General features: G+C 44.7%; 1 protein-coding gene across 1 annotated transcript in view; it reads left to right on the top strand.

Moving 5' to 3' along the window:
* The window catches only part of nek7 (NIMA-related kinase 7), a 187,729-nt gene that overhangs the window by 120,568 nt on the left and 50,069 nt on the right, over positions 1-17,092 (top strand). Inside the window, exon 8 of the mRNA XM_079580956.1 lies at positions 11,610-11,704. Coding sequence (XP_079437082.1) covers positions 11,610-11,704 — 95 coding nt within the window. The remainder of the gene's footprint in view (positions 1-11,609; positions 11,705-17,092) is intronic.

The raw sequence follows: 17,092 nt of genomic DNA, 5'->3' as shown, positions 1-17,092 counted from the left end.
TTGATTTAAACTTGTTCCCCTGCATCTCGGCCAGGATACTCTTATCCTGGATAAATAAAGGACAAAAATATATATATTTTAAAATCCATTATTTAGATCTCTGAAAATATGGCCATTTTTTGCACAAAATGCCTTATTTTTATGTGAAAACCTAAAATGACAGAAAACTTGCATTACATGTTTTCCCTTATATTTTTATCAGTCATGTCCAGCAAAAGTTTCAGATTGATGTGTCTTTTTTTATTCACCTGCATCGTCTCGCCTTAAAGGAACAGGCCACCGTTTCTCCATACTGAGATAAGTTCTTACCTGAGCTTAGATGAGTTGATACGTACCTGTGTGGTCTTTGTGTGTGCCCTCAGTAATGCACAAAGACCAAAGATGTTGTTAGCATTTGGCCTCCCCTCCTCTCCTCTATGGGGTCAAACAGGAGTGAAGATATAACTGCACAGACGTCGAAGTGCTCCTATAGTGTTATTACGCCTTACAATATAGTACCCCTTTTTTTCGGTTCGGATCGTGTAATTACTCAGATATATCTAGGGGAAAGAGAACAGGGAAACTGCAGGTAAATAGGGAAAAATTTAAATTTACAGATATCAATTTGAAACTGTTGCTGTAGATCACTGACATAAATGTGAGAAAAAAATACATGGCAAGTTTTCTGTCATTTTATCTTTTCATATAAGAACAAGGTGTTTCATGCCTAAAAATGCCTCAAATTTCCCATCTTTTCGGCAACGAAATCTGAATAATGGATAGAGCTACATTCAAATTTATGGTTTTATTTTTATTGATGAATGAGTTACCAGGACTTTCTCAGAGGGGATTTTGGATTTCTTGTTTAGTTTTAAAATAAGCTGTTTTTTAGTGGAAAAATTTGTAAAAATGTAATTTTCGCCTTATTTTTTTACATTCAAAACTCAATAAATGGGGCTTAGGGATTAGATCATAAAAAATCCCTCTGAAAAAATCTTCCAAATATTGTTCAGTCCAAGGCTGGAAAATTTGAAGTCTTTAGGTCCGACTGACGTGGACATAGTTTCGCCACAATGACAGAAAAATGTGTTTTGAGAAAAAGGCCCTTGAAATTGCATTCTCCCATATAAGTCTATGGGGGAACATTGAATCAGCGCAATATTTAAACATGTTATTGTGAAGATTAGTCATATTTTCTGTTTCCGGGTGAAAGCTTATATGTTCAGAGACCAATGTGGCCCAAAACCTGAAAACTGAAAAAATTGAGTTTTGCCTGCAGTGTCTCCCCTTAATATTACTTCATACAGTAACATTTTTGTTGTTGACCAAATTTTCACTATCCACTCAGTTCACCATTTGTCATTGACCAGTGGGTATTTGCTGACGCCTCATTTGTGCTTTTATTTCCTTACAACTGTTGCACAACCCTATTCTCAAAGGTACAGTATCTCTGAAATAACGCTTAGTAACGAGACGATGCCAATTAGTCAATAAAAGCAGATCAACACAATGAACTAAAACAACACTGCTCTTACAGAACAGGTAAAATGACATTAAATCAATCCCCAACATGACTTCCACTTTATTTGCATGAATGAATAATGTGCCCTTAGTTTAGCATTCGCCAGGAGCCCTCGCCAGGAGCCCTCGCCCGCCGCCGCCGCCGCCGCTTCTCCCTCTCACGCCGCTATTAGCATAGAAGAGGCCGATTCCTTTTAATCAACTAATGATGAATGTTAGGGGATCTTGTTCGGAGCGCATCAGGAGACCTCACACCGCGTGCACGCTCGTTACACTCCTCCCTCGTGCACGCTCACGCAGCGGCCACAACAACAAGCTGATGACCAATTAAAAGCTGCAGTCCCCAGGCTCTTGTTTACCGTGTGGCCAGCTCCCTTTGTGCAGATGCTGATTATTTTTGCTCTGACAGGTAACACTTCATTATTACGCCGCACGTCTCATTAGATCCGCGCTGAAATTAAAATTGTTTTACCAAAATCTCCCATTGTAGTGCTCAGTTTAATAGAGAGGAGGAACTGCTTGTGGCTCTGTTTAATACAATTATAACATCTGGCTGAGCGTCTCAATACCAACCTGGAAGACCAAAGGCCACGCTGCCGTTTGCTCCTAATGCTTGACCACCGACTTCACCCAGTTGTCTCTTTCCCAACAAGTCAATGTGGCTTCATGGTGGATGCTTGTGTGCTGCAGGTTACTGGGATATGCTAATCCGTCTGTTTTAGGGATAAAAATGTGGAAGAAAAATACAAATAATGCCAAACTTACAGATTTGATGAGACGGAACATGAGCCGTGTGCCTATGCTGCGCCACACTTAAAACCCTAGAGCCGCGCACAGAGCGCCCCCTAGTGGCTTCACCAAAGGCTTTGAGGCCATGAGATTGGACACCTCTGGACAGTGTCTCAGAGCCGGTGGATGGAGGATGCAGTGGGAACCACATGTTTACATACACTTATAAAAAGAAACACATGCATTTGTTTTCTCACTGTCTGACATGAAACCAGAATTAACATTTCCTTTTTTAGGTCAATTAGACTTTTTAAAATAATTTCTTTTTGCTATCGGCCAAAATGGAGAGCAGCTTGCAGGACAGCAGACCCTGCTATGTGGGAAAAAACGAGCGAGAAAGAGATTTAAATATGGTTGACGAGACTGGATAAGAAGTTTCTCTCCATCTTTAGAAGCTTCTACTTGCTCTTGTAGTCAAACGTAATGAGTGGTTCTGGGCTACTCTTTGTGGTTCTTTATTGGGAGATCCATTCATTTTAAAGAGCTGTTCAAGTGACTGGTTCATTTTTACTGACTGGCGGCAGAGAGAGCGTGAGCCTCCTGATACACTACTTTCCCAGTCCCAGTCCTCTCACTTGCTCTAAGTTCCCTCCACAGAGTCCCCTCAATGAGGGAAGTGCAAGTGAAGATTTTCCCATAAGGAATGGGACACAAATCACCGCAGCAAACGTGTTCCTCGCGTCTCGCGCAGCATCGACGTGTCTGATTTCACCCCAGTCCAGTAGATGGCGGTAATACACATTGCCTGTAGACTCCACTAGCACCATACACAAGAAGTACGTAGAAGAAGTAACCACATTGTTTTTTGTACATCAGCATTAAGAAGTGGAAGCCTTTTCAGCCTGTCAATCAAGCTCTGGAGCTCTGTGGAGGCTCCACCCACCCCGCGAGTGTGGGGCTTCCCGCCTTCTTGCCCTTTTAAGGAATAGGAGGAGATTGAGCAGCCATGGAAATGTTCACAGATGACTCGGGACCATTACTCTGAATGGAGCTGAATGGAACACTGGCTATCTCTTGTATATGACTGTATATCAATGCCACCTACACATTCATGGGCCGCAAGTCTGGTCCAGAGCTGACTTGCTGCCGTGGGACATTTTTAGGGGGGATAGGCACTTCCTCTTGCTCCCTAAAGTATTGGGACACCCTACCCCTTCGCAGGAACGCGCAAAGTCTAGGGGAGGGGCTCAAATCTAGGGCTAGGGTTTGAATTGGGAGAATGATGATTACCGTAAATTCTCTAATACTGGCCTGTATTCCATTAGCGGCCGGGTCTCTAACAGAGGTCCGGGTTTGCGGCTGGCGGAGGCAAATTAAAGCCGGTCTCTAAATCAGGCCGGGGCTTTTATTAGAAACTATGGCGGTAGAAATATTCCCCATGTTAGGAATTTGTCTCATACTGGTGTAAATGAAAACTCACGAGCAGGAAGTAAACAAACGGGAACCCGGGCCGATGGGGACGCTGCGGAGGAGCTGATCCGAGCGTAACTTTGACACAGATTTAGCCACTTTTCCAAACTCCTGTGACTATTTAAAAGCAACAAATGTTGTGTGACCCTCCAGGGTTTTAATAAAGTCACCATCGCGTCTTCAAAGCACGTCCAGCTGCTCCGTGTGCAGGTCAGTCCCACGCCTCAAAATAACTCCTCCCATCAGCGCGAGCGTCTCGTCTTCTCTCGGGTCAGTCTCATGATCGATCACAAACACAAACGCTCCGTCTAAACTCGCCTTTTACACAAGATAACAACAAATAATCTGGTCCGGTAAAAACGAAACACAAACCTGCAGTGACATTGATGTCAATGCTCCGCTAACAGCAACGAAACACTTCCTGTTGTCCCGACAAAATAAAAGGCGTCAATGTTCCAGCCGCTGGGAGAGGGTTTGAAATGTTAATTAATAAATGAACCTAATATTTTAGGTGCAAATGGACACAAATGTCGTTTTTCTTCGTTTTCCTGGTCGTCCGTTTTGCTCAAACAGAAATAAAGGCCTGTCTCTAATTGTGGCCTGGTTCCAATAAAGGCCTGGTCCTAGATGTCCTTGAGTAAATAAAGGCCCCGGCCTATATTAGAGCATTTACGGTATTCAAATGTAAGTGAATGACTCAAAACACAAACACAGATACAGTTTGTTTTTGACGAAGGATTGTAAAGTTTGCTCACTTTCATATTGCACCACAGCACACCATCAGCAAACCGAGTATTTTTTTCTCTTTAAATCGTCTTTTCTCTGGTGCACGGCTGACCTGAGAGCTGTTCTCACCTGCTGCCGCACTGCTGTGGATTGCAAACTCCACCACCGGCGCTTGGCTGCTTTAAAGCCCTCCTCTCGGCTCTTATTCTCCTGGTGAGTTTTATGGACTCAGGGCCAGGCTGGGGTTTGGGAGAAAACAAGCCTCTAACCAGAGTGCACCAGTACATTTCAATTAGGGATCCACTGACAGATATTACCTCCAAAACATGTGGAGAAGCCCTGGGGAGCGCAGGAATGTATGGAACATGCAGCGATTATACTGCCAACTATTAAGACATCAGAGATCATTTGAGACAAGTTTATTCTGCGTCATTCTTTAGTCCGATTGTGTGGGAAAGAACAACAACAACAAACTAGATTCTGCATCCGTAGTTGAATTGTTTTAATTTTAAAACTGCAGATCGATACAGTACACAGTTGTGGACGAAGAATTGAGAGCTTCTATGTCAGAGAGAGAAGCTGCTAAGCCATAAAATCAGGCAGTCAACCAGACTGGGCCATGTACCGTAAGTTAAGAAATTCAACAGTCAAACTAAACAAGTGCAAAAAGAAACTGTATTACCAGCAGAAATTTAGGGAAGCTGGTAATAATAGTAAATTGATTTGGAAAACATTTAATTCTCTTTCAAGAAGAAATTTAAATTCCAGTCCAGCATTTATAGAATATGACAGTGGGTATATTTCTAAATCAGAAGACATTGCTAATTACTTCAATGATTATTACAATGATAAAATGAAAAGACTTAAAAGCGGCATTAGCAGTGGGGAGTCAGTGTCCTCTTCGCTCATTGTAAAAAATGTAATCATGAAAGATAAGCAGTGTTCTTTTGACTTAACAACTGTCAGTCTCGAAAAAGTGGAAAGTTTGCTTAATGCTTTACCTGATCATTTGTCTGCTGGTCTGGATAACATGGAGGGTAAACTTTTGAAACTAGCTGCCAAGTTTGTGTCACGTCCTCTGTGTCACATATTTAACAGATGCCTGGTGTCCGGAGTTTTTCCCACACAATGGAAAAAGTCTAAGATAATTCCTATTCCAAAAAACAAAAAAGATTCATTTAATGGCCCAAATAGCAGGCCCATAAGTATACTACCTGTTCTAGGAAAGATATTGGAGACCATAATATGTGAACAGATCCAAAGATATTTTGTTGATCATAGTTTGCTCACAAAATTCCAGCACGGCTATAAGCCCTGTCATTCCACAGCCACAGCTCTGGTCCATATGACTGATAACTGGTACCAGTTTAGTCGGAGCCGTATTCTTAGATTTTAGGGCGGTTTTTGACCTAATCAATCACAATCTTTTAATTGCCAAGTTGCGGGGTTATGGATTATCAACAAGATCATTGTTCCTCATAAAAGATTATTTAACTGGCCGATGCTTCTCTATCCAAAAGCTCTGGGATCCACTGTGGCCTGCCCTACACTGCAAAAAGTATTTAACTAGATCAGTATAAACATCTCAATTTGAGCACAATAATCCAAATTTTAGTTGTTTTGACTAGTTAAGAAGTTCTTGGGCATTTGTCCGAGATTATTTCACTTGTTCTGAGATGTTTCTGACTCGTTTCGATACATTTCGTCCTTATTTCAGGACATTTTCTTTGCCAATGGGGTAAGAAAATTGGTCTTATCTCATTGGCAATTTTACTTTCTTATTTCAAGCGAGATTTACCCTAGAACTGGTGTGAAATGTCCTCAAACAAGCAAAGTAAACTTGGTCCGATCAGGAAAAGTGTCTAAATGAGTGAAAACCGCTCAAAACAAGAAACATTTCCTCAATTCAAGTCATTTAAGCCAATGCTTGATATTTACTTTTTGTAGTGTAGGGCAGTTGCCTGGGCCCCCTCCTTTTCTCAGTTTACACAAATGATTTACTGTATGTATTGGATAAGTCGTCAGTTGTTATGTACGCTGACGACTCTACTATGTATTATTCCAGTCCTAATGTAAATGAAATATCAAAGGTACTGGAAAAGGAGTTGGAGCCGTTCTTCAATGGGTGAAAAACAACAACATGATTCTGAACGTCTCCAAAACTAGATGTATGCTTATTGGGAGTAAACACAAACTAAATAGTAATACTCAGCTAATACTGAGAACTGAGAGCTCCATGTTGGAACAAGTGCTACAGATGAAACTTCTGGGAGTCACAGTGGATCACCATCGATCATGGTCGCCTCACGTGGATCATGTGATCGGTAAAATGGGTAAAGCTATAGCTGTGGTCAGAAGGTGCTCATATTACATAACTCCAGCTATTAAAAAACTAGTAGTTCAGTCTTTTGTGTTATCACATCTGGAATATTGCTCCGTTATATGGTCCGCTGCAAACAAAACGGACATAGCACGGCTTCAGGTGGTTCAGAACAGAGCCGCCCGCCTGGTGATCAGGTGTCCAGACTCCACTAGTGTTCACAAAATGCATTCTAACTTAAACTGGCCGTTGCTCCAAAATAAATTCCATTATAATTTATTATTATTTCTAAAGAAAATTATCGCACTATTTGAAAACATTAAATATGTGAAGCAGACACACTCTTATTCTACGCGGCGTGCTTGCAGTGACGACGTGGCGATAAATCGACCTAGAGCAGTGTCTGCTGCAAAAAACTGTTGAATTTAGATCGTCGCAATTGTGGAATAAGCTGCCTGTGAATTTGAGAGATTCATCCAATTTACATGTTTTCAAAAACACACTAAAATCTTTGGTCTGGTTTCAGTAATTATATCTTGTCCTGTATTACTGTTGTGCCTTGTTTGTTTCAATGCATGTTATTTTATTGTAAATGCTTTTTAATCCTGGACCCCAGGAAGACTAGCAACCACTACGGTGGTAGCTAATGGGGTTCCTTACCAATAAACAAATAAACAGTCTCTAGAGTCTTATCCCGTATAAAAGCAGTTCACCCTGGACTTTAGATTTCTACAAACATGAAATGGATGTGTATGTTTCAGCCTTAATTTGAAAACATCAGTCTCAAGACTCAAACATAGGACACTCTTTTTGTCATGTAAGACTGCGATCTTTAGTAATTTAGTGCCTTCCTATGTCCTAAATACTGCAGTTCAAAACGTATACTTTAGAAACAGCACACAGGAAATAGATGATTCTGATTTCAGAATGGAGGCCAAGTGTTTGTGCTCTCGCCTCACTGTGACCTTTCTTTGTGTATTTTCTGAAGTGTTTCCTGGTGAAGAGGCTTTCCTCCATCAACCCACAACACGTACAATAGGCTAAATCCGCCAGCTTGTTTGCCCTGACCAAGACTATAGCTGAAGATCTGGAGATTTCAGTATATTCATGACATTTGAGCATCCTCTTCGGAGGCTGGTACATGATAGCAGACTGTGCTGGTGGTGAGTAGGTTCAGCGGCCCTCTGGAGAGCGCTTGTGCGTGCTCTGGATGAGATGTTCGCCTGCGGCCCGCCTCTGTCCTCTGGGTATGGTCTCTGGAGTCCTGCCAGTCTCTGTGGCAGTTTGGAATTCTTTGAGTTTCAAAAGCAGAACCAGACTTTACTTTTAAGACTGTCCCAGGCCACGCTGCTTTCCACTACTGTTTCAGATCATCACTGGCCCGCTCTAATCACAACTGATTTATGTATATTTTGTGAGCGCGGTGTATGAATATCTGCTGTACACATGCATGCAGCCCCACTCGGACTGTACATCTACTGTAGATGCACAATATGTGGGGTTAACTGTAGGAAAAGGAACGGCCCAAGGCTACACTGGAGGTAAGAGGCGAAACTTTAACAGTAACACAGCCCAAAGTGGGTCATGAAAGCAGACTTAAAGAGGGGGTATTCTGCTTTTTTCAGTCCCATAGCACCAGTCTATATCACACTACAATGATGACCAAACCTTCTGTTGGTCTGTAAATGCAGTAAATTAGAAAAACTGCCTTGTATAAAATGTCTCTCTCAAAATGGCTGTAGTGAATGTCTTGAAATAGGCCTCTGTCTCTTTAAGAACCTCTGAGCATTTCCGACACGCCCCCTCCATACGCTGTCTGTGGCATCAGTGGGGAGGGGGTTCTGCTGAGGAGCAGTGGTTGGTTACTCGGCTGGTGACGAAAGCTCGGAGGCGTCTCCAGGAGGTGGGGGCGTTCCTAGGAGGACTCAGGCAAACCTATCCCTAAAATGGCCGCCATCAGAGTTTTTACAGATTACTCAAAAATACATGAATGTGCCAAGGCAACACTTCAGGCATGTTTTTAATGAGGGAATGACATAATAACATGATGGAAAGCTTGAAAAAGTCGATTTTGCATAAAACAGGTCTTTGTGCCCGGCCTGGGTATTCACATTCTTGGTTTATTTTTGTCTGTCCTGCCAAACTACATGCTTTTTCATAGATATTTCAAAGACATAGGCTGCGAGCAAGCGTGATCTCAACAATTTCCCGGTGGGCGTGTTTTGCGAGAGTTGGTGACAGGTCACGGCCTCCACCTGAGCACCCACAGGACAGAGACACCACACCTCCACCTGAGCACCCACAGGACAGAGACACCACACCTCCACCTGATCATCCATCCACAGGACAGACACACCACACCTCCACCTGATCATCCATCCACAGGACAGAGACACCACACCTCCACCTGAGCACCCACAGGACAGAGACACCACACCTCCACCTGAGCACCCACAGGACAGAGACACCACACCTCCACCTGAGCACCCACAGGACAGAGACGCCACACCTCCACCTGATCATCCACAGGACAGAGACACCACACCTCCACCTGAGCACCCACAGGACAGAGACACCACACCTCCACCTGATCATCCACAGGACAGAGACGCCACACCTCCACCTGATCACCCACAGGACAGAGACACCACACCTCCACCTGATCACCCACAGGACAGAGACACCACACCTCCACCTGATCATCCACAGGACAGAGACACCACACCTCCACCTGAGCACCCACAGGACAGAGACACCACACCTCCACCTGATCATCCACAGGACAGAGACGCCACACCTCCACCTGATCACCCACAGGACAGAGACACCACACCTCCACCTGATCACCCACAGGACAGAGACACCACACCTCCACCTGATCACCCACAGGACAGAGACACCACACCTCCACCTGATCACCCACAGGACAGAGACACTACACCTCCACCTGAGCACCCACAGGACAGAGACACCACACCTCCACCTGAGCACCCACAGGACAGAGACACCTCCACCTGAGCACCCACAGGACAGAGACACCTCCACCTGAGCACCCACAGGACAGAGACACCTCCACCTGATCACCCACAGGACAGAGACACCACACCTCCACCTGAGCACCCACAGGACAGAGACACCACACCTCCACCTGAGCACCCACAGGACAGAGACACCACACCTCCTCCACCTGAGCACCCACAGGACAGAGACACCACACCTCCACCTGATCATCCACAGGACAGAGACACCACACCTCCACCTGAGCACCCACAGGACAGAGACACCACACCTACACCTGAGCACCCACAGGACAGAGACACCACACCTCCACCTGATCACCCACAGGACAGAGACGCCACACCTCCACCTGATCATCCACAGGACAGAGACGCCACACCTCCACCTGATCACCCACAGGACAGAGACACCACACCTCCACCTGAGCACCCACAGGACAGAGACACCACACCTCCACCTGATCACCCACAGGACAGAGACACCTCACCTCCACCTGAGCACCCACAGGACAGAGACACCACACCTCTACCTGAGCACCCACAGGACAGAGACACCCACACCTCTACCTGAGCACCCACAGGACAGAGACACCACACCTCCACCTGAGCACCCACAGGACAGTGACACCACACCTGAGCACCCACAGGACAGAGACACCACACCTGAGCACCCACAGGACAGACACCACACCTCCACCTGAGCACCCACAGGACAGAGACACCACACCTCCACCTGAGCACCCACAGGACAGAGACACCACACCTCCACCTGAGCACCCACAGGACAGAGACACCACACCTCCACCTGAGCACCCACAGGACAGAGACACCACACCTCCACCTGAGCACCCACAGGACAGAGACACCACACCTCCACCTGAGCACCCACGGACAGAGACACCTCCACCTGAGCACCCACAGGACAGAGACACCTCCACCTGAGCACCCACAGGACAGAGAGCCTTGCCTGTGCAGAAGGTCTAACGTCCGTCTTATGTCTCCGCTGTGGAGAAGTGTTTATAGAAAAGAAGAAGAAACATGGAGGGACAGAGTGTGGCCCTGAGCTCCAGACAGCCACAGGGTGTTTGGTTAGTGGGAATCCACCTTTTCTACCATCTTTGAAAGCTATGGCCAAGTTTTTTTGCACACTCTAGTTGAGTCTCATATGCCAGGTTTCTCCTGCTGATATCCGCATGCAGGGAGATGGGAGCCTGTCTCTTCAGTTTGACATTTTGTTGATGTTGTTCTAAAATTGCCCACTGCTGGAACATATTTTATTTTCGAGAAGATTCTTTCCAGAAATGATATTGACCCCCTATAGTATACATTTTATTATTATCGTATACAGTGCCACACATATTTTTGTGTTTGAGACAAAAGGGAGGAGATGAAGAAGTGTAGCTAATGAATGGCCACAAAGGTCTAAACCACTGAGTCGCAACCTTTGTCCTATATCACTTTTATAAATCATTTTGACAAGAAGGTCAAACTGCACCTAATTATTTCCCAAGCTGTTGAATACTTTCATTTGGATCAGTGCTATTCCTGACAGACTGAAGTTGTGTCCCGAAACAGGCCCAGTCGCTCAATTATACTCAATCTTTTACATTTGTAAAACATTTAAACGAACAGACTCTCACTTTTAAACACAGCAAAGATCCAAACTGCACTTTCCCCCCATCACTTCACAAAGCTAGTTATTTTTCTGTGGGTGAGCGTTCCTGCCCAGTGTCACAGCTGGAGACGGCACTTCCACTGCCCCGGCTCTGTTCTGTGAAGACGGATCAGTAATATTGATGAAAGATGCTAACAATATCTCTCCCTCCCTCTCTCTCCCTGTGTTCCAGTGGGCACTCCTTACTACATGTCACCGGAGAGGATACATGAAAACGGCTACAACTTCAAGTCTGACATCTGGTCGCTGGGATGCTTGCTGTACGAGGTAAAGTATGGGACTGGGTGCACAGGCTGTCAGACCCCCACGCAGTCAGCCCCACGACTGACGGGGAGAATGCATTACACACAAGCAGCGTGTTGTACGGAAATACAAACAACACTGTGACATGAGCTCGCTTCACAGCAGACAGGAGACTTTTCCAGTTTGGTGGGAAATTAAAGCTCTTTTTATTTATCATTTACAACATCTGGATCACTATCTTCCTCTGCGTGTGGCGTCCTGTGTGGACAGTGGCAGGAGTGTCCGAGCGCAGTGGTGACGTCTGTGCGTCAGTAGTGACTGTGGATGTCTGTGCTCTGTGAAGGAGGGATAAGCTGTGCTACTGATGGGGAGCTGGGCAAGAGGGAACGAGGTGCTCCTGGAGTAGGAGGAGTGTTGTATAAGCTGGCGTCAGGGAACTTCAGATACCGAAGAAAAATCAAAAGGTTGTACCAGGTTGTACCCTCGTTTATCGCAGGGGTTACGTTCTAAAAATAACCCGCAATAAACGAAATCCGTGAAGTAGTCAGCTTTATTGTTTACAACACTTTTCTCACTAGTTCACACAGGTTCTCCCTTATACCTGGTGAACACTGGGCCATTTTATTTGTCTAATAAGACTTTTAGATTCACATTACAGACGTGGGGATGGAAACATCATGAGCTGCTCTCGTCTCCGCTGTGCGGTTGTTCAAAGGGAGAGACAATCATAGCTATGACCAAAGTTTTATCAGAACAGTTTCAGGCTTCAGAGTGTTTAGCTCAGGCAAGTGCCACATGCTAGCGGTGTTTATTTTCACAGAAAAGTGCTGAGAAAGTCTCAGACATGCCCGGCCTGTATGACTCTGTGTGCGCTGATGTGTTGACGAGACATTGACAAAGATCCTCTTTGCACGAGAGGAGGCTCACACTGTGATTAGCCAATCAGGATGCATAGCACAATTCTCGTATGGCGTTCATACGCTGTAAATTTTACTAAAAATAAATCCATGAAACAGCGAGGCCGCGAAAGGTGAACCGCGTTAGTGCGAGGGACAACTGTAGTCCCTGACTGGCTGATGTTACAGATGTTTCTTTGTGGCTAAATTGCCCCATTTTACTTCTTCATCGCATGAGCTAAGATTGCAGTGGCCTCAAAACAAGACAAAATAAAAAAAATTGACAGATTTTTTCCAATACTAACTATTTGAGGAGTAAAGCCGCCCTCAGCTATTCCATTTTTCCAGACCGGAATTGTTGCATTCCCACATTGCATCGATAGATGTGCCACCTTCAAAACAGCGAGTTAATTTTGTGTGTGTGTGGCTATGTCCAAAAGACATAGCTGAGGACAGCTTTAAGTAAAATATCCAAAATCCTTTCTGGAATCGAAAACAAGAATGTCTAAAGCCATGAAAGTCAGATGGTCACAACTACAGACCAATGCATTAATCTAGAAATGTTCTATGCCTGCAGCCAATCCACGTCTGTGCCTCCTGACTCCTCCTGTCATCCCGCTCTGTAACTGAGGGAGACTGGTGAATGTCGGGCACAGCCCACTGAAGGGAACTGACGGGGCCATGTGTTTTCTATAAGGCCCGTCCCGGGTTAGCTCCGAGCATACGGCCGACCACACTCACTGCCAGGGAAAATGATAGACGTCCACGATAGCTACCATTTTAATGCTTAACCTTTTTCCACCACCTTTGAATCCATCCGACTTTTTTTTTTTTTTACTCCAAGAAAAACACACTGCGGTCAAGGCAACATCCACGTTTTCTTTTCCTGCGCTGAAATCCCACCGGCGGCGGATCACGGGGGCTGCATCCTAAACGCACCGGTGGCTATACCTTCCGCGCACAGAGCCTGCAGGCATAAGAAGGTAGACGGAGCTGGAGGAGGAGGGAAGGCGCGCCGCGTTAGCGTGAGCGCGGTACAGGTCAGGGTTGCTAAGAGGCTGAGAGACCCGCAGCCCGTCATGCTAATTAGTTTTCCCACAATGCAGTGCGGTGAGGATGGGTGAAAAGCACCGGTGTCTATAGGTCAGTCTGTTTTATACTTTATATACGTACACTATGCGGATCCGAGTGGGGCTATGAATAAAAGCTCCAGGGTTAGACTCCTGCCAGTGAGCAGGAAGCTGCTTTGATAAGTTAAGATTAAGAAAGTGCTCCAAACAGGGGAAAGGTGGATGAAGGTGTGGTATACACGGAAGTGCGATGCTGAATGATCAGGGGATTCCCACCTGGGAGGTCAGGACCTGGAAAGAGTCAATCCCAGGTTTACATATTTGATCATTTTTTTAATTACACACCTTGTACAACTCAAATATGCTGCACTTATTTGAATTCTCTTGAACACCTTGGCCTGCCCTTGTTTCTCATTCACAATGTTGTGCATTAGGGCTGCACAATATATCGCAAAAAATATCGTATCGCGATATTAGCTGATGCAATATCCGTATCGCGAGAAGCCACAATATATCGCAACAAGATTCACCCATTGAAGTCATGTGTAAAAGTTCAGTTTTAGTTTAACATTTACTAGCTTTGTTAACCCCTTAAATCCTACCTGAACTGAGCACATTTTCTCCAGTTTGGCTTTACCCCAATCCAAAAGCAAACAAAACTGAGACGAAAACAATGATGGAAATGTGACAAAAAAGTGACAAAAAATTGACAAAAATGTGACAAAATGTGACAAAAACATGACAAAAAATTGCTAAAAAATTGACTAAAAAACAACAAAAATGTGATTAAAATTTGACCAAAAAAATAACAAAAATGTAACAAATTGTAAGGAAAACATGAAAAAAAAATGGACGAAAAAATGACAAAAATGTGACAAAAAAATGACAAAAATGTGATTAAAATTTGACTAAAAAATGACAACAACAAAAATGACAAAGTTACTAAAATGAGTTGAACACCCAACAAAAAAAATGATGGAAAAAAATCTGATAACGTGAGGAAAAAGATCCTCTTGGTTCAGGCGGGAGTTAAGAGGTTAAATTCTACCCTTGTTTTGGTCCTGATTGGGTGTTTTTTAAGTCTTCTTCAGCTTTGTTTTCATATAAGAATTCACAGAAGGCCATTTTTGGGCGTGTGGCTGAAGGTTATATGCAGTCTGGCCACAGAATGTTGCCTAAAGGTGAGACCTCATGATGATAATAATGATCTGATCACTTTATGCTGTGAGTTAATGTAACCTAAACACCTTTAGTTGGGAAACACTGCTCCACAATGTTTTACTATGCTCACACTACCATGGTCTCTTCCGTATTATTTTTGGATGAGGCTGTTTTGGCTCTCCCCTGCACTGCATGTGGAGGCTGCATTGATTTTGTTGTGTCAGATACACAGGCCTGATCACATTGCACATTGATTTGCTGCTATAGGGGTCAAAGACTGAGGACCCGACAGGAAAACACAGAGCAATGAGAGGGTAGCTGGAGATTTGGAGAGAGCAGGGAGTGTGGATTGGAGCGGTGGAAGCATGCCTGTCAAGAATCCAGTTCATATTCTACTCCATCCTTTTAACAAACTAGCATTAAAGGTGCATTCATGGATCTTTTGCCATAGTTCAAGCGCTGGCATCGTTAAATCAGGACCAAACCATTGTCAAAGGCAGTCTTTTGCATGATGGTGGTAGGATGATTATCAGGAGCAGCTCTCAGACCTCTCCTGACCTGTAGCCTGACCTGTAACCTATAGCAGTACACGCAGTCGCAGGTCTTAGGTCGGAGCCGTCCTCTCGCTGCAACCAGGATCTTTGTCAAGCGTCTCGTCCATGTCCTGTCAGTCTTGTCAACACCGCACCCCCACCAGAGTCAAAGCAACACACGCTAGGCATGAGCGCGTCCGACTCTTGCACTTTTCTGCAGAGATAAACACCGCTAGCATACGGCATTTGCCTCAGCAAAACATGAGCCATTTGAAGCCTGAAACTGCTATGCAGAGGTGGAAGACTTACGTTAAATGACTTGACTCGAATCAGACTCCAGTCGCAATTTTCAGAACTTGAGACTTGACCAAAGCTCCACAAAGACTTGACTTGACTTAGGTTGTGGTGTTTGTGACTTGAAACTGTCAGTGACTCGCTGTGAGATTATATTTATTATTTATTTGAGTGTAACTGATGAAAGAACAGGATGTTTACATATGCTATTAGCCACATGATTTTCCGGTTTCCTGACGCAGTGCGAAAAGGCAGGAGGAAATGTGTGTTTCTGTGGATGCATTAAAAGTTTTCTATAGTGAATGAAAGAGGCTGAGATTCATAACAGACACAGACGTTTATTAAGGACAGGAAAATGTTCCAAACAATGGGCTGAAGCGACGGCGCAGACAGGAGCCTCCGGAACTATGAGGTGGTAAGCTTTGGATTAATTCACCAAAATCTCGTGTTTTATGGCCGTTCACAGAAAAGTTACAGCATTTAGAGGCTATTTTCCGCTGCCACACAGAGCCCAGTGACAGCGGGACTGAAGGCTACGCGGAATCTACTTTGAGCAGGGGCGAATCCGAGTATACAGGGGCTGGGGCATTACAGGGGAACCACTGACAGAAAAACTGTCAAAAAGTAACAACAATCTTTCAGATTGCAGGGGAAGCAACTCATGTTTAAAAGACTCTGTATCAATTTTTTTTAAGTTGCCCCCCCGGGCCTCTACCTTAAAATTGCAGCTCCATAAACATCTTTAGCCTACCTTATTGTCTAATTCACCACACTTTCAAGCCTCCCATCCATGGAATCTGTCAGTTTCATGATCTGTTCACGATCGACCTTTTGTGCTGCAGCAGCCACGCCCTTCACACACTTTTCAGACAAGGACTTGATTCTGTTTTCCGGATGGGGACAGATGCAACAGTCCGCGCTGTCACTTCAGTCTGAATGATTGGCCCCACAAATCATTCCCATTGCGGGAAAAGTTGCAAAGCTGCACTGATTTAGTGGAGTTTGCCAGATTTAGTGAGAAGGTTGACACCCTGACATTGTAGAGGGACGGCTGAGAGAGATGCAGATTCAGCACGTACCACTGCTGGAGGAGTTCGTCTTCTGAAACTTGGCAGTGGGTTTGGAAGGCTTTGAGCCAATTCTCAGCCCAAAATGGTTTGACAAACCCCTCTTCAAAACGACACCGCACCAGTGCCCCTCTTCCACCTCCCCGGGGGGCTGTGTGGAGCTTTAGAGCCAACACTGATCCAGGCCCGTTTGGTCTGATCCGTCCTGAGATATCGCCTAATGTGTATCTGTTCAGATCAGGAAGGCCTTGTTTGTAACTGAAGTCAATGTAATCTAGACCTTATCGTTTATTATGTTAGGTAAATGTTTATTTAATTGAATATGGGATAGGCACTAGTGATGCACGATAATGCCAATTTGACCCGATAACCGATCATTTCCCATGTGCCG

This window comes from Gobius niger (genome assembly GCF_951799975.1).
Source record: "Gobius niger genome assembly, chromosome: 22".
Lineage (NCBI taxonomy): Eukaryota > Metazoa > Chordata > Actinopteri > Gobiiformes > Gobiidae > Gobius > Gobius niger.
This window is presented reverse-complemented; position numbering and strand designations above follow the sequence as displayed.